Source organism: Syngnathus leptorhynchus, chromosome 17 (genome assembly GCF_054491065.1).
Source record: "Syngnathus leptorhynchus isolate UIUO chromosome 17, UIUO_Slep, whole genome shotgun sequence".
NCBI lineage: Eukaryota > Metazoa > Chordata > Actinopteri > Syngnathiformes > Syngnathidae > Syngnathus > Syngnathus leptorhynchus.
In genome coordinates this window covers 6,916,144-6,941,623 of record NC_141211.1, presented here as the reverse complement: position 1 = coordinate 6,941,623, position 25,480 = coordinate 6,916,144, and the positions used below count along the sequence as shown (strand labels likewise).

Here is a 25,480-nt window from a genome sequence, read left to right as displayed (position 1 = left end):
TGTGACAAGGCCGCTGTCCCAGCCAGCGTAGCTGTCAGCGTGATTTGAAAATGTGGCCGTCACATGCCAGACTGAGGCCTAAGCCACATTTTCTCTATGACACCCTGGCACCCGGGAAGATTTCATAACGTTGCCGGGGAGACGGAAGTCACATGAGAGGACCGACCCTGGCGTCGGGACGCTTTGCGCTCGGGCGACATTCTCGAGGATTAGAGTCACGCTGCTGCGTAAATGTGAGACGCCGCCCTTGGCAAAAGACAAATACAGTTAAAGTTAATGGGGCCAGGATGCGGATGAAGCCTCGTAGGAAAGTCGGGGCGGTACGTCTTGCATTAGTATGTGCAAGCGTGGGCGCACTGCGAATGTGTGCGTTGACGCGGCGGCCCTGGTGAGCATGGAGTTAATGCGGGCGGGGCTGTGGCAGTCCTCCTGCCCCTCAGCCAGATTAATCATGCAGGAGAGACACAGCAGGGCCCCCGTTCGTTCCGCCTCGGGGTGAAGCTGTGCCCGCATGCTCTCCGTATCACATGGCCCTTGCCCCCAGGGGCGGGGCGGAGGGGGCGGGGGTAGGGTGTGTGGGGGGGTTATTGACGGTGTGCTGGAACGCCACAGCAAGCAGCGAGGCTTTTATTTCTTTTCACCACGCTTGCTTTTTTTTTTTATTTTTTTTATCCCCGCTCTCATCCCTCGCTTTCTTCTCTTCCCTTCATTCGCCCATCTGTGAGCGTGAAGGGGAAAAAAAACGGAGAAGCAGACGTTCGTCTCCTGTGCGAGGAGACAACAACAGCGTCTTTTTTTTTTTTAATCTCCCTCCGGAGGGCCCTGACGACAGCAACGGCCTGGCTCGGTGTGCGATGAAGAGGGCTAGTGTGTCGGTGTGGAGGGGAGGGCTGCTGAGGGACGGGCCACAGATATCTCCTGGAAACAAGTCCACGACGTCTCCGCACGTCAGAGAACAGCCACGGCCATTGTTTGGCTTTTTCGGGGCGACAGACGTGGCGGCTCGGTTACTTGAGTACTTTTCCAATAGTGCAGCCTGACTGTGGAGGAACATGACGTGTGCTGCTAGAAAATGAGGCGTACTATTACTCAATGTCAATTAGGGATGGACATTTGACTACGTTTCCTTAATGGGGAATATGAAAGCTCAATAAATCAGTTGTTCAAAATTTAACGGGGCGACATGGTGAGTAAGTGGTTAGCACATTGGTCTTATAGTCGCAAGGTGCTGGATTGAATCTCGGCCCTGACCATGCTGTGTGGGGTTATTCTCTCTAAATTGGGAAAAATCAAGCAGTTCTCTCCGTTCTGGATTTTGGGTGTACCCACAGAATGCACTGAAACCACGCCACGCTCAGCTGTCAACTGTTTTATGCCCACACAAATGCTTGAGCTGGAAAGAAAATATCGCTTTGAAGCCTTTAGTGATTGGAATATGTCCGACTAGGTTTATTGCAGAGCTTTTCCATGCTGCAACAATGAGGCACTCTAAAGAGGACACATCAACATGCAGGCTTTCATATTGGAATATTTTTTTTAATCTCACTCTCTCACTTATATGCACACACTCGCAGCTGACAACGAGGCGCTCGAAAGTGGCAACTTCACATTACAAATTCACAAAAATACAGCTAATGCAAACAAAGCGTGACTCATGCTAGATTCCCAAATGAGTTTTAGCCCCCCAGAAAAAAACATTTTCACGCTAATGAATAACCTCTTCGATGTGATTTCCATTATTTGGGATGCAAAGGTTGATGCATTTTGCAAGATTCATATGAAGTCAAGGCCACTCAATTCTACTGCAGGCAACGGTACTTACGTCATGGGCGGGGGGGGGGGGGCATCAATTTGCCAACATTAGTAGGTAGGATGATTAACACACATTTCCAAGTAAGAGCATAGCGTTAACAAAGCATGAAGGCATGAATGTGTAAATCCAATTACATTTTACACTGGTCCTGTACAAGCATCCAGGTCATTGCGTATGAGTTCAGAGAAGCGTTGTGCTATGGACCTATGACATAATATTCATACATACACGCATAAATTAATAATGCCCAGATGTCATGGCTTCAATTGGTTTTGAGCAGGAAGGTATGACATCAGAGAAATCAGAATGGATATTCAGCTGCAAGTCAATCACAAACAACTAAATATTCACACTCACATTTACACCTGTGAAGAATTTAGTGAGAATTTAGTGAGTTTTGTTTTTGGAATGTGGGAGGGATGGTTAGTTCCTGGAGAAAACCCACGCAAGCATGGGGAGAATATGCAAAGTCCACACAGGAAATCTTGAACCTCTCGACAATTAGAATGCAGATGTGTGAAGCACTATCGTGCACACATTCACAAACACAATATATTAAAATCCTGAAAATATCCATATGCGGCGGCTTGGTGGAGCACTGGCTAGCACGTCCGCCTCACAGTTAGGAGGGTGCCGGTTCGATTCCACCTCCGACCCTCTCTGTGTGGAGTTTGCATGTTCTCCCTGAGCCCGCGTGGGTTTCCTCCGGGCACTCCGGTTTCCTCCCAAAACATGCTTGGTAGGCCGATTGAGCACTCCAAATTGCCCCTAGGTGCGTGTGCGGATGGTTGTTCGTCTCTGTGTGCCCTGTAATTGGCTGGCAACCAGTTCAGGGTGTCCCCCGCCTACTGCCCCATGACGGCTGGGATAGGCTTCAGCACGCCCGCGACCCCCGTGGGGACAAAGCGGTACAGATAATGGATGGATGGATATCCATATGGAGTAAACTTTCAAGTCACATGGGATTTTTGAACTCACTTAGCTCAAATGAAAGACTTGACGTTCCTAAACGTAATTTTGTGATATTTGAAGGTTTTATTAGTTTGACCTCTAAAGCTTGCGCAATACACATTTTAGCGTGTGTTCTAATTTATAGCATTGAATTTTAAAAATTTATAAATATAACTAAATATATAGCTAAATTATACATTATATAATTATTATATAAAAATAATCAATAAAGATAGTTTAAATTTTACATACATCTTTTTATTGCCACAGAGTCAACCACACAAGCTTGACATCCAATATGCCTCGTGTTAACAAAAAAAAGTCCATTAGATATCCCTATAAACAATATATAAAAAAAACTTTAAAAAAAACAAAACAAAACTAAAAAAAAAAAAAAGACCCTGTACAAATGTTAATTATAGTACTGGGACATACCACTGAGCAGAGTTGGATCATTTGGCAATGACCATCAAACCTGCCAGGTTTTGATCCAATAAGAAGGTATTAAGAATTTTTGGCACTGTCATTGGTCCTCAACAGGCTTGACTGAGGCAGGGAGTCATGTGACACGCCGTAATAACTTTGTGAGGCGACTCCATTAAAGCAAGGATCCCTCTGTACCTTATTCCACCTCGCAGAAGAAAAAGAATAGCACACATGAAAAGTGTATCACAACACGTTCAAGCATTTCCAATTTCTTGTGCTTTGGTTGTGCTGGCAAAGTAACAAAAAGGTCTCCATTGGTTGAGTTGTCCTTCCACTGACTACTCCACATGCTCTCATCTTGTCCAGTGTGGCTTATCTTGAGATTCTTTGGGTCAGCATGGGGATTACCTGACAGAAGAAGAGGTGGCTACGCACAAGTGGCTGGGCTTGGTCGGAAGAGGGGGCTTGATGGTGCGGGGGGCGGCCTGCGGGGGGTTGGAACCGCTATCCACGCTGAAGGTTTTCATCAACTGCGCCACTCGGCCCCGCCCACCGCTGGGCGTGGTGCTCCCTGATGAGCTCACTTTCATTGAGGATGCCCTGCTATGTGCTTCCGATGCAGCGTCACCTAAAAAAAAACACGGCATTTTGTTTTCAAAGTATAAAGAATATATGTATTACGAGCACCAATGGCGAGACTGGATACGGCAAGAATAACTTTTTGCTTTCAATTCTTTGGAGGGATGCTAATGCTATTTTCCCACACTTTCTGCAGCCCAGAGCACCTCCGGGAGTACGATGGCGCCAAAACAAGGTGGAAATAAGTTGAAATAATATGTTTAAGGAAAAGCAGACAAAAACTCAGACGGCACCACCATTGTTATTAAAGCTCGAATTCTTTCGCCAACTCTTTTCTATCATTTCCTCTTTCCTAATACTGCACGCATGCATCTTTCTTCACTCCACGTTTGTTTTTTGGTTTTTCTTTCCGCCTCCCTTTATCCCACTCTGGCTGAGCAGAGGTCATCCTCCATAAAAGTGCAGCGGGGACACAGCTGGCCGTAGTTTGCGTGCGTGCGTGTGCTCGTTGAGGTAGTGTGTTGGCGAGAGGGTGTAATTGAGGGAGGAATGGAAGGAACAGGCGAAAGAGAGGGGAGGAGGGAAGCAATGGAGAGCAGACAGACGCTGCTCAGACACCAGAAGGCTTGAGGAGCCACATATTTTTAGCGTCATCCCCGGGGGACGAAGATATGTGAGAGAGCGAGCGAGCGAGCGAGCGAGCGTGCGTGCACGAGCAGCCTCCACGCACACAAAATAGAGCGACAAGCAAGCGTCTCCTTCGGTAGGGGATATGAAGAGACACATTCTCACGCCACACAACAACAACGCCGAGTCGAGTCGAGCCTCACGCGAACCCCCCCCGCCCCACCAGCCAATCCGCTCAGGCGTGCCACCGATCTCCACGCGCACACGCACGCTAAAACCGCGCAAGCGTTCCTCAGGCCTGTGCTTTGAAAAATGAACACATGAAAGTAGGTTGCGTTATTGTTTGTTGTTCACGCTTCACCTTCGTTGCTTTGCGTGCCCCCCCCCCCTCAAGCCTCCCTCCCCGCTGACCTCTGACCCCACCCCCCAGTTCCTGTGTTAATGTCCTCTCGCCGCGCCGCGTGGGCCTGCCCCTGATTGTCTCGTTGTGTTGTGCAGTCACCACGGAAACCTTGGGCAGGCTCCAGCAATTGAGGCTGACACACATTCAGGCACGCAGCGAGCGCACAAGGCGGACGCACACGCGGATATGCACACACACACACACACATACACACACTGAGTGGCGGTCAGAGTGTGTTTTCTGTGCTCGGAGCCTTGGCGCAGGTCTGAGTGGAATACTTAATAAACACCGAGGCAGACAGCAAGAAGGAGTTTGTGTTTTTTTAGCGTCAAGTAAGGTGACAAAATAATGAAATCACACCCAGTATGCACCATTCTTGAATGCAGTCAACAAATAACACAAGAAACGCCGGAATTTTAAGAACAACTCTTAAACGAACCCAAATATCTATTTCAAACCAGCGAAGATTGATTACTGAATCTCCAAATGAGATCTCTCACTCCTTTGTACACCGGGGGACAAGGGGACGGCGGTGAGTGGGTGAGGGTGGGCGTGCGGGCGTGCGTGCGTGCGTGCGTGCTGGAGGCGTTGGGCTACAGCGCCACTGACCAGACTGGCGCTGAAATTAAAGACCAATCTATCTCTTTAAAGACCCCTCGTCAAGAGAGCGAGCGAGGCAGAGAGGAAGGAGGTGGGGGAGGCAGAAGTGGGGCAGAGGGCAGAATTCCCGAGCAGCACGTCTGTGGACAGAAGGGCAGAGTGTGTGTGTGAGTGTGTGTGTGTGTGTGTGTGCACGCCACTGGGGCCCCTGTCACTTATCAGCACGGGGCTGAGCGTCGCCCAGGGCTAGAGTCGGGAAGCGGCGCAGGAATGTGCGTCCTTCCCTCTGAAGGTGAGGAGAGAAGAGAGGAAAGCCGACCCCGCTGATAGAGAGAGAGAGAGAGCGAGCGAGCGAGCGAGGGGGGGGTGTTATAAACACTAATGCACACGCACGCACATACATGTACGGTACAAAGATTAGCCGCTACAGATGCTCAAAATGAATTCTTTTAGGGCAAACACTAACACATGGCTAATTGTTGAACATAACACGGTGCGGAGACGTCAGTGTGACAGTGATAATTGCTTTCCACGCGAAAGCGCAAACATTCGGGGTGTTAAAACGTCATATTGTGCTTGCGGGGGGGGAACCAAAAGACTGAGAAGTGATGTTGACTAATCCGAGAATCATCTCAACTGGACGACAAAACACGTGTTCTGATACTTTTGCTCATGTGAGTGGATTCAAAATCACACCTTTTGGTGTTAAATAAAGGAAAGTGTTTGAATACTTTTGCAGCATAAAACCTAAAATGATGTCGTCGAGTTTATTCTGTCCCTGTGGTAGGGTGGTACGAGTGTTATTTGTTTGTCCCCGGCGTCTTTTGACACTGGTGGCTCACGTGACAGGTCACACTTCCTGCTCTGAGGAAACAGGAACGGTTGTCACGACCCGCATGCAAACACAAACAGCTGAGGCATTGAGCGTTGTCGGCCACCTCTTCCCCTTGGAACGAGCTTCCTGTCATTGTCAAGGACAGGCTTCTCGTTCAGTATTCCCTGTCCGGAGTGGAGACGTTCATCCGGCTCTGTGTCGGACGCGTGTCTACCACCTCCAGTCGGCAGCTGTTCTTCTAAGCTCTTCTAAATATGCGTCCAGACAATTTTTTTTTTTGGACTGTCATGATTCTTTTTATGTCATGAGTTGGTTTTAGTTTCGTAAATATCTGTAAACTCCGTTTCATAAATACGTAATATTTTTTTGTAAATATCATTTTCCCAGGAATTCTTCTTTTTTTTTTTTCCACACACACTTGAAAAGCCAATGTGTTATGAATAGCAGACATCTCTGTCTGAGCCTTTCAGCGATTCCAGTGTCTGCTGTCCAGAGAAGTTTAGGGATGAGTATTCCTCCAGCAGAGGGATCTAGTAATAGAAATACAAACTGGACTTTTTTTTTTTTAGCTACAGTATCATTATCTTCCACTGGATGGTGCTAATTTCAAATTGACAGTCAGAATTGTTTTCAAATTGTTTGCCTTTTTACTGCTGTTCAAAGATAAAGTTTGTAAAAAAGGAGCTATCGGTCCACTTTGAATAAATTGCCAGCCAATCACAGGTCACAAATAAACGTCAAACATATCTATGGACAGTTAAGAGCCTTTCATCACACTATCTACGATTTTTTTTTTTTTTATTGGGGCAATGGGAGAAATGCAAGAATGTCATTTTTTCTTACAGGGGATCGAAGGACCGCTATTAAAAGCGTGGCTCCTCAATTCACTTTGTCTGTTCAGTTGAGTGCCAGCTCTCAACATTCACCCACAAATCCCACCGCAATTACAATTTCTCGTAGTGAATCTAAACGTGCAAAGCCATGACAACACCCAGCCCCCAAAAAAAGCGTGCTCGGAAATATCACAAATCACAAGTCCTATTCGCTTTTTCTCCCTCCAGGCGGGTCCGGATTGACTTGCCACTCCATAAAGATTCCGGGAGGCTGAGGTACTATTTGGCCGGCACATTAGCTGGAAATAAATCCTTCTCTGGCTGCATTACGGCAAACCTTTGCGCAGGCGGCTTTCGCTTTACACCTCCGGTCGGAACCATGGTGTTGTTGCGGTGTTACGTCGTAAATGCAAGCTCACTTTTCATCCGCTTGTCTGATTAGAAATGGATTAAAACGCCACTGTGGCGGACATGTTGATAAATGTCTATCTTATATTTTGAAGTATTTTTGTCATCATAAATCTTCAAAATTTAAGAACTACATGTTAGCTAAATATAAAAATAATATTTGTGATCATTTAACTTGGGGTCAAGTTAGGAACGTTCTCGTCGTGACCCTGTTAACCCGTAAGGTGACCAATCCAAGCCAAAACAGTCCAACCAATTGCATGGTGGAGAGGACGCCCAGACCATCGAGCATATCCTCCGAGAATGTGAATCAGAACACCTTAGAACGTTTGGCTGTTCGGCGTGACAAGCTATGATGACTTTATTCATCTATGTGTAATCTTTTTTCTTTACATAATTGCAAAGCATTGGATATTTGAGCAGAAACCTAACAATACTCACAGGCATATATTCTTTATCCTCTTTAGAAAAAATGACTAATACTACTATCACATACGGTAGTGGTTAAATTTGTCTTTGTATCTGCATGACGTTTATGTAATTATTGTAGTCAATGAGTATGAGTTTCCATAAAGTGCATACTCAGTCTTTTCAGTGGGGAAAGATCATTTGAGATGCAACTGGACTCTGCCCACCTAATATTATGATTAAACGTCTGACGGGTCGCGGTTCATTGCAAGGTCTTGAGAACCCCTCCAGTGCTCACAATCTTGACCCCGGCTGCCCTTTCCCATGATGCAATGCTCACTCACCTTTGACTTGCTGTGACTCCTGAATCAAGTCCCGTGAAGCCGCCGTCATCTCGGATGGCGCCGCGCTGGCTTGCCTCAGATTTGCGATCTCGGGTCTCGCGTTGACGGGTCGCGGCGCCACGTTTGCGGTGGCCGGCCTCACAATGACTGCGTTGGTTCTCCTGGGAAGCCTGGGCTTCTCTTCCTGTAGAGGGGGGAAAAAAGATCAGAAAAAAAGTTGGAGGATGACAAGTGTTGACAGCTAATTCACGTACAGTCGAATCAGTGTCACTGCGATGACTCGTCAAATTGCCCTTTTCTCCAATAATGAGCGCACACGGACGGTAAGGACACAAACAGTTGGATGACCGCTGATTAAGGCTTTAATTATGTGTGGGAAGAAAATTGTGAGCAGACTTGGATATCAAGCGGGCGCGCTCATCTTTCGATCATCTTGCGCCAGTTTAATCAACAATTTTGCTCCCTCGCCTTTTAATCAGATGGACAAATTTGCGGAAGCAACTGAAGCAGTCTAACCCACTTTTGTTTTTATGCATGTAACATGGCTAAATGCGGTCTTGAGTTGACAATAAGAACAAAATAAGAACTGCTGCACTTCATGCGTCATCAAAATTAAAAGGTGCTTACACAATTCATCGCAGTAAACCTAATTTTAGCGATCAATTTTCTTTCCGGAAGCCTCCATCAAAGAGCAAGTAGCTTTACTAAATATTTGAAAGCCTGTTAAAATTTTACTTAAATATCTCCTTTATAATTCACCGAGGTCATATGAGGACAAAGTTTTGTCATTCGGGATAAGAAAAAAAAAAAAAAAAAAAAAAAAGGTAAGTTCCACTATGAATTTGAGGTTGGCCAAACTCTTGTCTCCTTCAGTGTTCATAATAAATGCATCAGCAAGGGTTGAGGAACAAATGAGAGAGTTTGCTTCTGTGGTTAGCAAAAGAAAAAAAATCCTGTTCCGACTCGCCCCAAAAACCTCTGGGGATGTTTCCGCAATCCCATCCATCTGCGAGTGACGCGTCCCTCTAATTCCCTGATCAAGTTCATCAACCATCTGTTCTTGGGCGGCCCAAATATCCCGTCTCGCCACTTCTCCTTCAGCTTCTCCTGCCTGTGTGTGTCTATATGTGTATCGATGCGTGTGTCACCTGCACACATTTGCATGCAACATTAAAAAGTGTTGTAGGGCAAAAGTCATGCTCCCCAAGCTTGGGCTAGCGGTTGAGTTCAACTCCTCCAAATGCAGAAAGCTACGAAGGACTCTTTTTAGAGCTCAATGCGTGAAAAGAGGAATGCTGTGGGAAAGGTGATATGCAAAATAGCCACTGGCTTAACCACACTTTCCCGTTACTCACAAGGAAATCAAAATGATACGACCCCATTAGAGTCTTTTTCAAATAAATTCCCAACATAAATAACAAATGGTCATAAACATTAAGATCTTAAGAGCTTTAAACTGTGTGCGTTTATCATCAAGTACCTTAGGTGCAGTTGTGGACGCTGACGCTGATGAATGCTCACTCACTGACACCTGTGGGTGCAACAAAGACATTACACGAGGGTTGGCAATGACGCAATCCAAGCACTGGACTCACAATGACATCAGGTCAATTCTCCAACTCACCGCCAGGGGGTGTAAAGTGCTCGTCTCCTCACATTTGGCCTAGTAGGACAAAAAAACAAAACTCCATTTAGATGTGAGCACTTCAAATGACCTATTGCACCTCTTAAATCCACCACTATCATGTCGCAAAATAATAATTACAATATAAAAACATTATAACTACATATTGCATGAAGGACAAACTGAGGCAATTCACATATTTGAGGAATACAATTAGTTACTAAAGCAAGAAAAAGTTTCTCGCATCAACTCCAAACTGCTATACGCCACTATCGCAGTTTACAATAAGTATTATGTTATAGTTTTACGAAACATTTTCTATAAAATGCATCATACTCACCAGAGATGCTTCTTATTTATAAGACAAAATCCATCCTCTTTTTTTAGCTGTGTTGGGTTGTCAAAGAGCAAGTCAAAAAGCTCCTCTGGGAGTGACAAATAAATCCTTTTACGAGTTGCAATAAGACAGCCAGCTGGCCTGTCCTCACAATGTCCAGTTTTTCTTGAAAAGTTCACCTTGACGCCTTCGTGAAGGTAAAAAGCGTTGAAAACGAAACGGCTATTTCAAAGGGGTTTGAGGGTTTTGGACAAATTACATTTCCATGGTAAGACAAACCAGCTGAAATTTTGTTGGAAAAGAAATAGCTCGTAAAGGCTAAGGTGCACACTGAAATGGATATAACAGACTTGAGGATATAAATCAATACAATTCTATTCGGATTAGGCCAGCAGAAAAGGTCTCAAAGGCCTTGACTGCATGCCCAAGATAAAGGAACATGTAATGGGACACTTTTTTTTTTTTTTGCCAGTTAAGGTGAAAAGAGAACCGATACCAGCACAAACGCAACAACCAGCCACTCCAAAATCAGGAGCTTTACAAAAAGCACAAACTAAATTTCCACCGGGTCATGAACCGTTTTGTTTTTTTACTATGTATTTGCGGCCAGGCTAAATTGCTGCTTCACAAGAGCCCATTATGTCACAGAGATAAAAATGGCATGCGGGACTTTTTGCAGTGGGGGATGTTAGTTTTGAAAAGAAAATCTGATTGGAAGCGATGCGATTTTTCAATGTCAACATTATGTTTTGAGCAGCGGCGACGGAACATATTTGTGTTTATTTTCCGTTTGATTCAGACTAAGAATTTATTTTCAGGGTCAGAGCATCCATGAAGACTTTTTTCTTTGCTTCTCTCACAGCCACAATTATTTCATTCTTTACATACCTTCAAATTCAAGGAAATTCCAGGTTGTGTCAGAGAAGGAAGATTTTCTCTCTCAGCCGTGATGTCTGAATTTATTCTGGTCTTTAACATGCTTTGATTGCTGTAACAGATCATTTGAGAATTGATAATCCTGCTTCAATCTTGCCTAGAGTCAAATATAAACAACCCCTCTAGACATTGTATATAAGTATCTTACAATGTGTTGTTCTGTGGACAGGGGGCCTTCTTTTCTGCCAATCCTGAGCATATGAATTTGGAACTCAACTCGTCCATTTCCCCGATCACGATGACTGCCACATCTCCGTCGCGACCTAGCAGCCAGCTGACATTCTTGCTGTTGGCTGTGAGGAAATAAGACAACATTTGAGTAAACAGACAAAGCCCCTCACACAAAATGGCAAGAACTGTCATGCATGGTACAGAAATAATACAATCTTTCATGATGGAATTAAAAACATCACTCATTCCTGACTCCCACTCATTTTGATTTCCAAAACTTGAAGAGAGATTAAGAGGTGCACTTCCTTTTAGCTGTCAAACAATTGTACGGTCGGGTGCTGACGTAAGCGCTCTCAGTAACGGTGACGCAGGTATGACAGCGTAAGTGTTGGCTGGCTTCCAATGACTCTGTCATGGTGAACTTGTTTTGCCAGCCTACCCCGTGGAACACATTCCAGCTGGGCATACGGGGAGCACTATGAAAACACGATTGTCAGAATAAAGCTTGACAAACAAGACACATACTAGACTGACAGCTGCAATGCACCTTATTCATAGAAGCTGCATGGGAAATTTGAGCTCTTGCTGGAAATGACAATGACTGCCTTGGTTATGAAAGCTTAGCATTTTGTTTTTGATTTTGGTCTTTCAGAGAAGACACACTTTGTGGCAATGATACCTGTTCTGATTATGGTAAATTACTTGCGGAGTCCCACAGGCATGAGTACTCATCCCTTTAATGTTCAGTCTCTAAATGTGGTTGCTTAGAGATGACCTCTATACTGGCCACCTTGCAATCCACATATAATCCGAATTTGTCTGTTTTGAAATGGCTTCCTTTCCTGAGCCCCCTGCAGAAAGTTGCCAAGTGACTTGAAGAATGCTGAGCACCAAGTGGCAAAGCCAAAGTGCAAGACAAGAAAAAGAAATCTACATACTTCTTGGTTGCAAAGAGTGCACACCAGCTCATTTTACAATTGTGAAGTTAAAAACTATGCACGTGACTATCTGATGACTGTGCGGTTAAGTAAATTACTGTACCAAGAGAAATTGAAAGTAAAAAAAAAAAGTTGATCACATAGTAAGACAAAGTACGATCTTTTCTATTTTTTTTTTTTTTTTTTTTTTAAATGTGATTGTGGATCGTGTAGCTAGCACACAAAAAGGGAAACGTCTCACTGTAGTTCACAAGTCCCATGACCGGAATAGCCCAAAGACAGCATGAAACTTTTGCTCCCCTATGCGCATGTAAATGAAGCTAAGCTTCCCCCGCAAGTCTAAGCAGAATTTGGTCTTTTGTGTTTCAAACACATACTTTTCCTGTCTACTTCCTGTTTTACCCCCTGCTGATTGTTTCAAGGATTGGCTGACTTCCTGCGTTACGTGCGAGAGGTGAACCATCCACTATTTTCACCATTAAGAGTAGAGTAGGACTTCATGATACCAGTTTAGAGTCTTCATCCAGTGTGCGGAGAGCAACATTGCTCATTAAAGACAGAAAGAAAGCGCTGTGTGCTTCCTCACTGCACCCAGGCTGATAAATAGGACGTGCTTTGTTATAAGCCCCAAAGAGACAGCTCACATTACAGTTTAACATTGCACCCGTTTAACATTTGAACTCAATGTGAGCTCTTCTACATTGTTGGTTATGACCAAGCGTCATCTCATCACACGTTTTTTTTCCCTCAGCATAATAAAAATGCAGACAGGTGAGATTTTGCAGTGTGTCAAACCAGTTTGAGAGCAAGTCAGGGAGCCTCGTGAGTTTTCCCCTGCTTCCTCTACATTGCATTCACGTAAAGAAAACAATTACAAGTGACTTCATCTGCGATGCTTGTGGGGGTTTTTGCAGTCTTTTTTTTTTTTTTCTCTCATCATTTTCCATCACATATGATTTCTCAATGTGCCGCTCGGTACAACAGAACTACTGTTGAAAAAGAAAAAAAAAAAAAGCCCGTCACATCGAATTTTGTGGTTCAAGTCAGTTGTAAACAGAGTCCACAGAGACATATTCATGTTACAAATCCCAATGGGAAGTAAAACAAGAGGTGTACCAAATATTTTGCATTTTCCCAGATAATATTACAGTTTGATAAAAGGCAGTAGGATTATGTGATTTCTTTTTGCCAATCAATGAATACAAATAAAGGATTGCTTTGATCATCAGAGAATAAAAGGAATTCACATAAAAGGAACACACTACAAAAACCAAAGCCAATGTTGTTGGGAAGTTTTGATCGATGTGACATAACATTATCATTTATTATTTATATTTAGGACCGAACAGATGGTCATTTTCTGTAGATCCTGCATAGCCAAACGACCAATAAAACCAATTTGTTGCCATGTTTCTAGCAATGGAGCCACTACTGTCCTTCAAGCCACATTCCTCCTTTCTCTTTGTTTTGAAGAACAGAAAAGATTATCAAAAGTGCTTGGTTGACATCCTTGGCTAATGGATTAAATATTTTGAGCAGAGTAGTAATGGAAAAGAGTATGTTTAGAGTCTTGTCTTTGACAGTGAATAATGTTGAAGCTCCAGTAAGTATCGTAGCCTTAACCCACTTAACAGTACTGCAAAGTATAAACGAGCGTAAAAAGGGTCTTCTAGCCAATGAGTCAACTTTCCTACATGTCTGACAGGGCTCACGAACATTTAATACGAAGCAGCTGGAATTTGTCAAGCCCGAGTTAAGTTTGTCTGGGGAAGAAACTTTAAACTGGCCAAATGGAATCGGGATAAACAGCATGCCTGAGTTGGCAAACAGCTGTTGAGATGACAGCGAGCGAACATGAGCTCAATGCATGCAACGTGTCATGGCCAATGCATAGGTTGTGTACCGCAGCTCTCGGACTACTCGAGTAATTGGCTGAAAACTGTTTTGGATTGTAAACAACAAAAAGTGGGGCCGATTGGTGTTTTTTGAGCTTTCAGTGGGCTTTAAACGAATAGTGTTTTTGAATGCATAATATCTGTATTGGCAGAATTCTAGAGTTTTTCTTACCTTTTTTGGGCTTTGTCCTCTCGCCTTCTCGCTCCAGTTTCTCCTCACGCTCTTTCCATCGCCGCACCTGCTCCTCGCGCATCTTCAGGAACAGCGTCTTTTTCTGGTCCTCGTTGAGCGCCTCCAGTACATCGGGGTCGATGTACATGTCTTTTAGAATCTGCTGCAGCATTGTGGCGGTAGCGTTGACAGCTTCGACAGAGGGTCAACGTTGGAGTTGCACCTGGTTTAGGAGGTGCAGGGAGGTAGTTTCTCCTTCCAGAGGTGCCTTTATAGTTTCATGCTCTTAAAATATCTTGATGTGCCAAAATCCTGAGGGATGGTCATCTGGATGAACTTTTACTCAAGGCAAGCAATCATCCTCACTTTTTCATTTAAAGAAGACAGCATAAGTTCGCTCTTATTTTTGGATAGTTTCTTCCACACGATGAGACGTCAATTTTCTGTCATCATCGGAACATCTGTAAAAAAATGAAGAAAAAAAAACAGACAAGACTTCTTGACGTCAAATTCCAGTCAGTTACAAGAGTTTAAATCCAAACTGACAAGACTCAGCCCAGAATGGGAGGAGACTCTTTAGGAATGGAACTGCTTCTGTCATCAACAAAAAAACTCCCTTCTTCCCCTTCCCATAACCAAGCGCCATTCGCACCGAAGGTTCCGCAAGAAACTACTTTTTCGAATCAAGTTTTGACTTGAAAAAAATGGAAGGAGCATGTCATTTACTCCTTGCAAGAGCATTGAATGGAATCAGTCCACCCCCCTCCAAATCCCAGCAACTGCAAGGAAGCAAACAATGGCTACCACCCCAGCAACAACACACTTTGTGGGAAAGGAAGCCTGTCTCAAGGCAGAGAACCGGCAGAGCCCAGATGGTGTCGAGTAAATCAGGTTTGTGTGCATACATGCAAACCCAGGAAAGGAGAACAAGAAAGCAGGAAGGAACAGACAAAAAGAGAAGCTCAAATAGAGTTTGTTGAGGTACTCACAGTAGGATGTAGACAGCTGCTCCACAGTAAGAGTATGCTAAGTAAGCTGAGAGTCAAGAGAGCCTCCTTGTCTTTGTGTATGACTGGCTGATGACATCACAGCATTCCATGATGTCCCTCCCTCCTTCCTTGTAACCGCCTCTCTCTCTCTCTCTCAACTGTCTTATTTTTCTCAGTCTGTCTGTCTGTCTGTCTGTCTGTCTGTCTGTCTGTCTCAATTGACTTAATTGCTCCTCAGTCGTCGACGTCACGTTTTTAAATTAAAACCCATGCAATTATGTAAAACATCAAACCTTAATGCAATGGATATTAGTATTAATCATGACTTTAAAATGTATTTATAATAATGCAAAAAGCTGAAAACGAGGACTTTCAGATCGATGCCCTCTTTTAAGGGGCTCTAACGTTATGCGGTAACGAATGTCCGGAAACAGCTATTTCCTTCCCTCTCTGACTGAACTTTTATGTTTTTATGTATAAGAATGTGTAGACAAGTAGAGACATTTGTGCACAACGGCCCAAACAAATGTAATGTGGATAAAATTAATAATTAAATAAACACCGGTAGTCCGGCATGGGATTGTTTTGATTTACTTCCGCATCGGCGTGAACGAGTGAAATAACGGTGGCCCCAAAGAGGCAAAAGGGGTAACAAATATTGACAGGTTGGCATTTTATTTAAGGTTTATTGCTAGGAAATCACCGGTGAGCTGGAGCTTTTCTCAGATGACTTTAAGCGAGAGGTGGGACACACCCTGGACTGGTCACCAGCCATTCACATCACTTAAATATCACACACAACCAACCATTCACACGCAACACCTACGTCACAACACCCAATTAATCTAATGCGCATGCTTTTGGAACGGAGAAGAAAGCCGTGGAAAACGCACAAGCACGTGAAATATTTACAAACTCCAAAAGAGAGATCAGAGCAAAAATTCTGAACGTCCAACCCACTAAACTGCGAGCAAGTTGAGCATACAATTTGACTACCTTGCTTGTGCAAATCAAAATGGCAGTCGACGCATTCGTTATTACTTAAGTGTAATTAAACTCACCTCGAAGAGTATCTCACCAACATCTTGCGTGTGATAGAGATGTTCTACACCACAATATTAGGCGATGCTGGTCAATCCAATCACGTTACTTGATTGGGTAGTCGCTTCTTGATTGCTCAACATTTCTTGTCCGTCATTTATGAACAAACAGCGCTCTCTAGCGGCCAACGTGAGGAAAGTCGATTTGAATTACGTCACCTTAAAAGACAAAGCATGCTGCTGAACAGATTGCAGGAGCAAAGACGTGGAGAATTTTAATAGAGCGTTTTCTGTCATTCGAATGTTATTATAAAAACAATTAGCCCATGCCAATGAAATATAACAATATTTTGGTCGAATTAATCTTCTCGCTCAGGAGCAAAGTTGATATTGGAAATTTTGCATAACTGAAATCACCTCAAGAGCATCTTATACTGGTGCAATACTTTTACTTCTTCATGCCACAATTAACCTCCTTGAGGGGAAATGTAAATGATATTTGAGTGGTGTGTGCAACTCCAGTTATAATTGAAGCATGGACCGTAAAATTCTTTGTGCTAGTTTACAATTTACAACGCTGCATGTTCTGTTGGGTCTCCAAATGTTTTTGCACAAGAATGAAAGTAGCAACATCATGAGGATCAGAGATCAATGCTTTATTTTACAGCCTGTTATGACACATACAGTACTAGAATTATCTATAAGACAACAACACAGGTAATTGTCAGGTGTTTTGTCACCAATTTCGCATTTTTAAGGCTGTAAAATTAAGCTTTAGTCATTAGTATTGATGCAAATGTCAGACAGTGTGGACAAATACTACATCAAAATCAAACATCCTTTCCCCAATCAGTAAATAGGTGACATTTTGGTATTTTTCGTTCAACAAGAAACATGAAAATACATATATTTTGAATATAGATTCGTCTTTATCGGGCAAAATTAAACTCAGATTTTGTCAAATATACATACGCTATATTTCATGTATCAAAACAAAGATAATGACATTCTCGAGATAAAGTATTGGTGTTTTACAACCTGCATTGCAAAGCAAAGTGCTACACACAACAACCACTAAAGACAGTTCACCAAACTGGAAATGAATACTGGACTCAAGCACCTTTAGCTTAAAGCTAAAATGGAGATTTCAGTTTACAATTTTTTTTATTTTTTATTAAATGTTCCTTCAACACTTGCTGCCATTTTGACAAGTGGCCATAGTTATCGTGAACTGTAGTGGCTGTTCTGACCTTCGTTTGACCTCAATTCCCCTCCAGTATATATTTTTGAGTGCAAATAGCGGCTTAGAACTCCTTCACTAGAAATAAACATGGAATTCAGCCTCATCTTTTCAAATAGTAATCATATTTTAATTGATATACATATATTGCCACAATTGGCACATACGATATTGCACAGTCATGAAATGTTGCACATAAAAAATAGAGCTATTTTTTGTGGGCGAAAACATTCCAAAAGTCACAAATAAAGTGGAATAACGCTGAGAAGGTAAAACCTAAAGAGAAACAAAAATAAAGACATGCGTGCTACTCCCCCTTAATTGAGCGACTGGCAACATACATGACTACCTAAAAGCCAGAGCATATGGAGATGTGGGTAAAGGGGGAGGGGCGGCGATGGAGGCTTGTCGATAACTATTTCCAATCATTTCCACTCACTGCTCTTCCCACTATGTGCTTGGTGCTAACTCCTTGCATCATCTTGCATCGAGGTGACCCCCCCCTCCCCTTCCATGTTTACATGTAGGCCGATACCTGGATAGCTGGGGGATCATATTAAATGGCGATGAAGGTACTGGGAAGGAAGGACAATGCCTTGTTTTAGCACCACGAGTCTGGGCCGAGACAAAAAAAAAAGGAAAAAAACTAGTTGAAAAGAAGCCAAACTTGCAATCCAAAGCACCAGGCCAGCGTGTAAGCATGCGGAGTGTGTAAGGCACCAGGTTGTTTTATATGCTGAAGATGCTCCCAGTAAGCTTTTACCCTATCTTGGTGGTCAAGGACGGTCTAGTTTGCTGGTTTCCAGTCAAATCTAAACATCACGGAATCAAACACTGCACTCACTGCTGAGGTAAATAGATCTGATTGTTGCCAGTTTCTCTTAAGGTGACTGGCAAGAGTTTATAAAACTGCTATCACACATCTATGAGATGCGACAGAACTGGACGAAGAGAGCCAGTCGTTTTTACGTGTGGCAGCCCAAGTATATCATCACCTCCCCAGGAAAATGTGGGCCAACTTAAGAGAAACATTCAATTTTTTTTTATTTTTTTTTAAAACAAATACCGCAAAAAAACAAAAGTCGTAACCGAAGATCTGACATTAATCTGCCTTTGTAGCGTCCCAACAGTAACTTATATACGGAAGTTTTCGACTGGGATATACATTTTTGTTTTTATATTTGAAAATATTCGTTCTACGTCGGCAGTTCCGAACTTTGCAAAGTTTCCGCACTGATGTTACGGGCATTTCCTTTCACAGAGGCATCGTCTCATGTTACAACTTTGACACAAAACAAAGGCAGAAAAATACCAGACAGGCGGGGTCAAAGGGGATTTACGTGTCCATATTAGCCATCTCCCATAAACTTGACAGAACAAGAACTGAAAGCCCATCAGGAAGGGCACATGTGGTCACAAAATTGGACCCTCCAACCAGGTGTGCCTAAAGGCTCCCCTGTTAATGTTTTAGAGATCTTTTTGATTTCCACTACACTAGCAGCAGCCTTTGAGTGGGCTTCGCTCAGTACTCAAGGAGTCGAGCTTTCGTGCAATACAGGCAAAATATGGAAGGGTCCTCGAGACACATTTTTTGGGGGGAAAACCAACAATGGACTTAAGTGCAATGCAGCGACAGCACGCTTTAATTGGCACCATTTTGACGTTTTGAATGCTCCGGCCAATTGTTCATTTCTCTGTATTTGCTACATGTTATTCCGTTACTATGCATTTAGTACCTTTGAACCCAATACATCGCATCAACGACAACACACAACGGCAGTCTAATATATCCATTTGCACTGCGACAATTTCAACTGATTAAGAATGACTTCTTTGAATGCCTCGGTCAACACGTCAAGAACTACTGAGCGATATTGATTTGATATTGATGCAATGCATATTGCACAAGATAGAGAGAACACTTTTGAAAAACTACATGACAGCTAACCAGTTTCCAAAGCAGGCCTAGCCCTCATTTTGATGTGTGTAAACACATTTATGGTCACAGGTACATAAGATGGCGAATATGTGTGACCTTATTTTTGTTTAACAAACTTTCTCAAATTTGGTTTTTGGAAAAAAACATTTAAAAAAAAAAAAAAAAAAAGTACGCACACAAAATATCTAATTTGTGCTGAAGGTATTAGCTTACATGGAAAGGAAATGCTTAACTCTCAGATCCCAACATTGCAAACATTGGTTGTTTTTAGCTTAAAGTGGTACAAAACTTTTGTTTTACTCTGTTAATAAGGGAAATAAAGACTCCATATTGTTTTGTCAAGTAGGAAACAATGTTCAAACATGTTATTACTTTGTTTAGCAGCCAGTTACTGTATTAATGGTGGATAAGTGGGCTAACATCCAGCGATGAGTGACATGATGTCAGAACTGTCAGGTTGTAGTGAATTCTTATAGTGTGGGTGATGCTCCCTTGGAGTTAAACCGTTTCAATTAGATTTCTTTTATACAGTAGAGTTTATGGTTAGATTTCATGTTATTTTCACGACTGTCTCAATCCTCGTCTCCGTCGTCCGCCTGCACCTCCTCCTCATCTTCTTCCTCCTCCTCCTCCAGCTCGCACGCTCGCTTCTCACGCTGCTTCTCCTGAATCTTCTTCATCTCGTCGGCGTATTTACAGAACGTATTCCCGAACTTGGACCACACTTTGTAGGGCACCGTGATCGAGTTGCGGTACGTCGGCTTCACCTCGCTTACCCGCATGAACACGCCGTACTTGTTGGAGCCCACGTCGAAGAAGAAGCGCTTGTTGTCCACAGTCAATGACGAGCCTTCGGGCAGCTCTGCGGGCTCCTCCTCCACACCGTAATCGTCAATAAGTTTGGCCAAAGCGTCACGAAACTCGATAAGTCCTTGGGCCGGGAGCGCGATGGTCTGGCCCTGCGTGGACCCCAAGCCGGCCCCCCGGTTGACGGTCTGCCGGACCCTCAGGAACCGTCCCCTCTGGTTCTCCTTTAGATCCATGTAGTACTTCCGATTCTCCCGCACCAGGAACTCGCTCTTGAGCGCTCGCCGCGGCTCGTCCTGCACCATGCCCGGGTTGCTGGGACCGAGCTGGGCGTAGTGCTCGATGAAGTCCCCCAAGTAGTCGCGGAACTCGACTGCCACGGACATGGAAAGAGTGAGGCGGCTCTTGTTGCCACCGGCCCCGACTTCGGCTATCTTCAAGAAGCGGCCTTTGGCGTTCTGCTTTACGTCCAAATAGAAGCGTTTGTTTTGGATGTCAACCCGCTTGGACGCCAGCTCCTGAGTCTCGTGCTGGAGGCCGGAAGCAGAGCCCGCCCCTCCCGCCGCCGAGTGCATGGAACCAAAGCCTGGGCCCGTGGCTGCTCCTCCCTGCTCACTTCCACTGTCTCTGTCCGCCATGATGCTGCCTGCCTGCCTTCTCCCTCAGCCTAAACCGCAAAAGACTCGACCAGTCACAGTCAGCGACACAGCTCTCGCGAGATCTGCCGAGAAGTACACACAAAAAAAAAGAGGAGAGATTAGCATTCAGAGACGTCAAACTGTACATAGAAACCGCAGTTGGCTGTTTGGTCCGTTGCTTGGATACACAAAGCCGCCAGCCATATTGAATGTGGCAAGTTCTCTTCTCCCCTCACTAAGGACATGTTTGAAGTGACTTTTGGGCAAGAGGCGGCCACATTGAGGATGATTCAATGAACCTCCAGTACATGTTTATAATGTGGGAGGAACCCAGAGTACCAAGAAAACCCATGCAAGCACAAAAAGACCATAAAAACTCCATAGCCAGAGCCCGGATTCATAACACTAGTCCATTGTGCTGCAGCCCATAAATTAATAAAAGGCTATATATAATTCACTGAGGCAGTAAAAATCTCTGTAAATCACTGCAAAATTTTGCACAATTCCAGGAATTTAATTGTAATTCTTTCACAATTAGGAGATCGGGAAGTGATGTTTGTAACACACCTTGAAAAACATTTAAACTATTAACTTGCAAATAACGGTCAAATTGAATTCACAATTAGCGTTGACCCTGAGACAATTTGTATATTCATAAGCAGTCCAAAATGACACATTCAACATGGTGGCAACGTTTGCGTACGATTACGTGCCAAGGTGATATCTACTTACTATACCTTAGCTCTACGTTAGCGTTAGCTACTGAAATGTCATCTGCCATACTCCAGAGAGGAGCTTGCACTTTAAATATGGCTACGGTACATTAACGGTAAGTGTCAAACTGAACTCGCTTTGAATGAATCCTGAGGTTGCTGTCGAATATACCCACGGTTCTGCGAGGAAGATGCGTTAATCACAAAGCCTGTTAAAACAAATACAGGCAACGTAGCTTTTTCTGCTATGTTTGAGCGCAGCTGTTTGCATAGTAGCCACATGAAACGACATAAGATTAAGCCAAACGAGGTGACAGCGAGAAATAAGGGAATACAACCTTTTTTTTTTTAATTAGGAGGTAAAATTCGCGCATTAACCGTCTGTTGCTGCGAGTGATTCCTTGACGAATACACGCCACTTTTCATCTTAAGAGACGATGTACTCTTGCATAAGTGTCTTGTGTATGTGACGTTAGCTCTACGTGTTTTTCCTTTTAGTGTGAGGAGCGCGACGTGGAATCACAGAGGAACTCTTGCCCCTGGCCTCTTCAAAAAAGAAAAGAGAAAAGCCTCGCCCCGCAAATCATGCAGTGTTTTTTGTCAGCTGGTTTTCCCCATCCCGCATTGAGAATGAAGTTGTGCATAGCGAGATTATGTCCCTAAAATGCAACGTTGCAAGCAAAATGGCGTGTCATTATTGAATTTTATTATTATTTTTGGGTGGGGGGGGGGAAGGGGGTTCCAAAAATTCAACTCGATTCAGCTTTTGTGATTGTTCTGTCCTACCCGTGCAAAACGTCCTCCCAATTTGACAGGGTCCAATACTACCTGGTCCGTCCGCCTTCAGATTGTTTTGTTTAGACGCAGACAGGTGGAACATTCTTTAGAAAAATAAACAAATAAATAAATAAATAAATAAACAATCATCGAGAAAATATTTACACGTCGACGCAGTTAAGCAAGTATAGGACGTGCAGGAAATTGAAATAATATCTGTAGAGTATACTTACCCATAAATGTTAGTAGAAAGTTTTGACATTTGAAATTACACATTCATACAGTTTTTGCATTGGTATAAGCAAGTATGGTATGAGCATGCGTGCGCAAGCGCACTGGGCATTGGTAGGACAGAAAAAGAAAATGCACATTTCTGAGAATGCACCTTTTCCCTTTAATTTTTTATTGTGACAGTCCTATAAAACTAATTTGAGCAATTTTGCTATCACGCAAAATATTTTTATTGACTTGTGAAACTTGTAACAGTGTACTGCGAATAAAATCATAACCACAATAACCACTGTTCGAGTATAAATTCACTTACGAAATCATGATTCCAACCAAATTTATAGACTTAATTTTTTTAACACACTGTTGCAAAAAAAATAAATAAATAATCAACTCCAATAACTATGTACGAATTCAACCGAATAAAGTTAATTAATAGTCCTTCCATGCAGCACCAAAAAAAAACAACAACCCTGGACCCTGAAGCTAATGATGGATGATATGCACCGTCAACTCTTAAGGTATATAAATACTACACTTTAATCCACATTCATAATATTAATACTTTACCTATTTTCTTGGGCTAATGTCCTCAACTTAGTTTCAGTGATTGAGCGCCTGCACGTTACTCACCTGCGTGAATCAAGGAACACGGAGCGTGTGCACACTACTCACCTGTATGTCGTTAAGGATCCCAGAAAGAAAACGGCAAAAAATATCACCGCAGCACGGAATGCAGAACAAAGTACCAAAAAAGAAACAAAGATCTGAACAGGTAAACTCACGCAAAACACTTTACAGTGATAATCTAATCTATAATTTCATTATACATAAAAAAAAAAATATTCATCATATTTGGCGTGGGCGTCCACTTTTAAATTCTCACCCGCTTTTTACGGTAAGTAGTGGTCCCAAAAGGAAATTGTCGGCAGGCCCATTAGAAGGATTTGACAGAAAAAGAAGCTAGTGCTTTTTTTTTTTCGTTTCAAAATGTTCTCTTTTTTTTATCCGTTATGATAGCATTTATGTAACTGGGAATTTATTTGTCTAATATTTGGGAATAGCGGCCCGCCCAAAGCAGCATCTCCAGGCCGCAATATACATTTAACCCTATCATGGACGCTTGCAGATTTCTTTTTACACTCGCTTTAAAAAAGAATTTGGTGGAACATGTAAGGTTTGGTAATTATGTATTTTTTTTAAATTATAATAATATATAATTTCACGGGATAAATTTGATCGTTTCCAGATTGTCTTGCAGGCCTGCTCATTGTAATTACGTGATTAAAAAAAAAAAAAAAAGATTGGGCAAAAATGTTTTATATATTTTTAAAGACCATCTCAAGCGTTGATGGTAATAACAATAACAAATGTTTGGTAGGACTATCGGTTACAATAATAAAAACCCTAAAATATGCATGACCATTTTATTTATTTATTTATTTATTTATAGTATTTTATTGCATTCGTTTGTCTAAGGCCTTTAACCAGGTATTTAATTACGATCCACGCAAACTTGTGTCGGTGAATTAGACAGTTGACGTCTCTTTGTTGCAACTAGATCAACAACTAACGTCACAAAAGGTTTGAATACACGATATTCGACAAGTTCAAAAAAAGAGATTCTGAAAACTAATCTAAATGGGTCATCAATGACAACCTTTTAGTCATACGGTGAAAGCAAAACAGACTGTTGACATTTTTCCTTATTAAAAGAGCTTTTTGTTTATAAAAACAACAACTAATTTCTTTATTTTGCATTTTCCCAGGATATTTAAATGAGTATTTGGTTTTGAATGCTCACCTCTATGACACAGCGGAAAGCATAACACTCATTGAACACCAAAGTCGACCCATAAAAATGAACTGACGAGTATTTTTGCGCTATTTTACACGCACAGCAACGTCACTAAGGTGTCACTTTCATAACTACTTTTACGCATGGCAGCAGCAACGTTTACCATAAATATCACGCTGGAAAGTTGCGCGTGCACGTTCAAGGGTGACGGTCGACCGTGTTTCGGTTGGTATGTATGTTTTATGTATGTTATATGTACATGGGTTTACTCGGCAAAGCCTAACGCGCTATAGTCTTTTATGATTTATTATGATGATGATTATTTTATGATGATAATTATTATTGTTATGAAAGGCCACGGCGCAGTTAAATGGCACTGGTTCTTTAACAAAGCGCATTTACTTGCAGGCTAACGCTCCTTACCAGTTTGCACCACTCAAAGCATCGAAGGCGTGCGGCGGACGAGTTGACGGGACAAGCAAATCAGGGTTTCTGCCAGGGGATCGATCAGTTGTTCGGATGTGTCAGTCTGCTTGATCACACCTCCCAAGATGGACCAGAAACTGCGAGTTGTGGCATCAGAGAGCGACGCACGCACTAGTAGGCAGGCGCCGTACGCTCCTTCCCGTGACGTCATCAGGCGCTGCCTGCCAACTCTGGGTGTGGCGACCTCTCTTGGTCATGCAGAGGAATTTCAGCACATCCTTTAATTCACAGGTATAGACACAAAAATGGAAGGGATTTGGGGTAATTATGTAATCATTGTATGAATGCCGAGTCAAGCTTTATTCCTCTGAATTCAATTTCACCCTCTAAATTGGATTAAACGTCAGTTTGAATTCTGTCAGCCTAACCCAGGCTACAGGTCAACCTAGTAAAGAAAAAAAAAATATAGAAAACGACCATGACGGTTTCGTATCATTTTCAAAATGAACAAAATGATGTTGTCTGGGACTGAGATGCTGCCCACCTTTTAGTGTTGTAATTTCAACAATTGCTCTGCATTCGTCA

General features: G+C 42.9%; 2 protein-coding genes across 13 annotated transcripts; both read right to left on the bottom strand.

Annotated features, from left to right (window-relative positions):
* Positions 1-1,542: 1,542 nt before the first annotated feature.
* On the bottom strand, positions 1,543-16,459 carry LOC147043495 (uncharacterized). 2 transcript variants are annotated; one of them, XM_085936391.1, is made up of 8 exons: positions 16,351-16,459; positions 14,301-14,761; positions 11,273-11,417; positions 11,077-11,176; positions 9,852-9,890; positions 9,708-9,758; positions 8,228-8,411; positions 1,543-3,818 (listed from the first exon to the last, which is right to left on the bottom strand). In XM_085936391.1, exons 2-8 carry the CDS (start codon positions 14,470-14,472, stop codon positions 3,595-3,597), a joined length of 915 nt encoding a protein of 304 aa, XP_085792517.1. In that variant the 5' UTR covers positions 14,473-14,761; positions 16,351-16,459; the 3' UTR covers positions 1,543-3,594. The 2 variants fall into 2 exon arrangements, with proteins under 2 accessions (XP_085792517.1, XP_085792516.1); XM_085936390.1 differs by lacking the exon at positions 16,351-16,459 and adding an exon at positions 15,290-15,893.
* Positions 16,460-19,638: 3,179 nt separating this feature from the next.
* puraa (purine-rich element binding protein Aa) lies at positions 19,639-25,054 on the bottom strand. Of its 11 annotated transcripts, none has more exons than XM_085935999.1 (2): positions 24,893-25,054; positions 19,639-21,036 (listed from the first exon to the last, which is right to left on the bottom strand). In XM_085935999.1, exon 2 carries the CDS (start codon positions 20,951-20,953, stop codon positions 20,081-20,083), a length of 873 nt encoding a protein of 290 aa, XP_085792125.1. In that variant the 5' UTR covers positions 20,954-21,036; positions 24,893-25,054; the 3' UTR covers positions 19,639-20,080. The 11 variants fall into 11 exon arrangements, with proteins under 11 accessions (XP_085792125.1, XP_085792134.1, XP_085792129.1 ...); XM_085936008.1 differs by lacking the exon at positions 24,893-25,054 and adding an exon at positions 24,476-24,497; XM_085936003.1 differs by lacking the exon at positions 24,893-25,054 and adding an exon at positions 23,347-24,254.
* Positions 25,055-25,480: the final 426 nt, after the last annotated feature.

What these genes read in the sequence shown, in the direction of transcription:
- LOC147043495 (XM_085936391.1), bottom strand. Translation starts at nt 14,472, where the DNA reads ATGCTGCAGCAGATTCTAAAAGACATGTACATCGACCCCGATGTACTG. An exon ending in GCACTTTACACCCCCTGGCG is followed by an intron (nt 9,759 to 9,851) that starts GTGAGTTGGAGA and finishes TTGCACCCACAG; the next exon opens with GTGTCAGTGAGTGAGCATTC. An exon ending in CGTCCACAACTGCACCTAAG is followed by an intron (nt 8,412 to 9,707) that starts GTACTTGATGAT and finishes CCCCCTCTACAG; the next exon opens with GAAGAGAAGCCCAGGCTTCC.
- puraa (XM_085935999.1), bottom strand. Translation starts at nt 20,953, where the DNA reads ATGGCGGACAGAGACAGTGGAAGTGAGCAGGGAGGAGCAGCCACGGGC.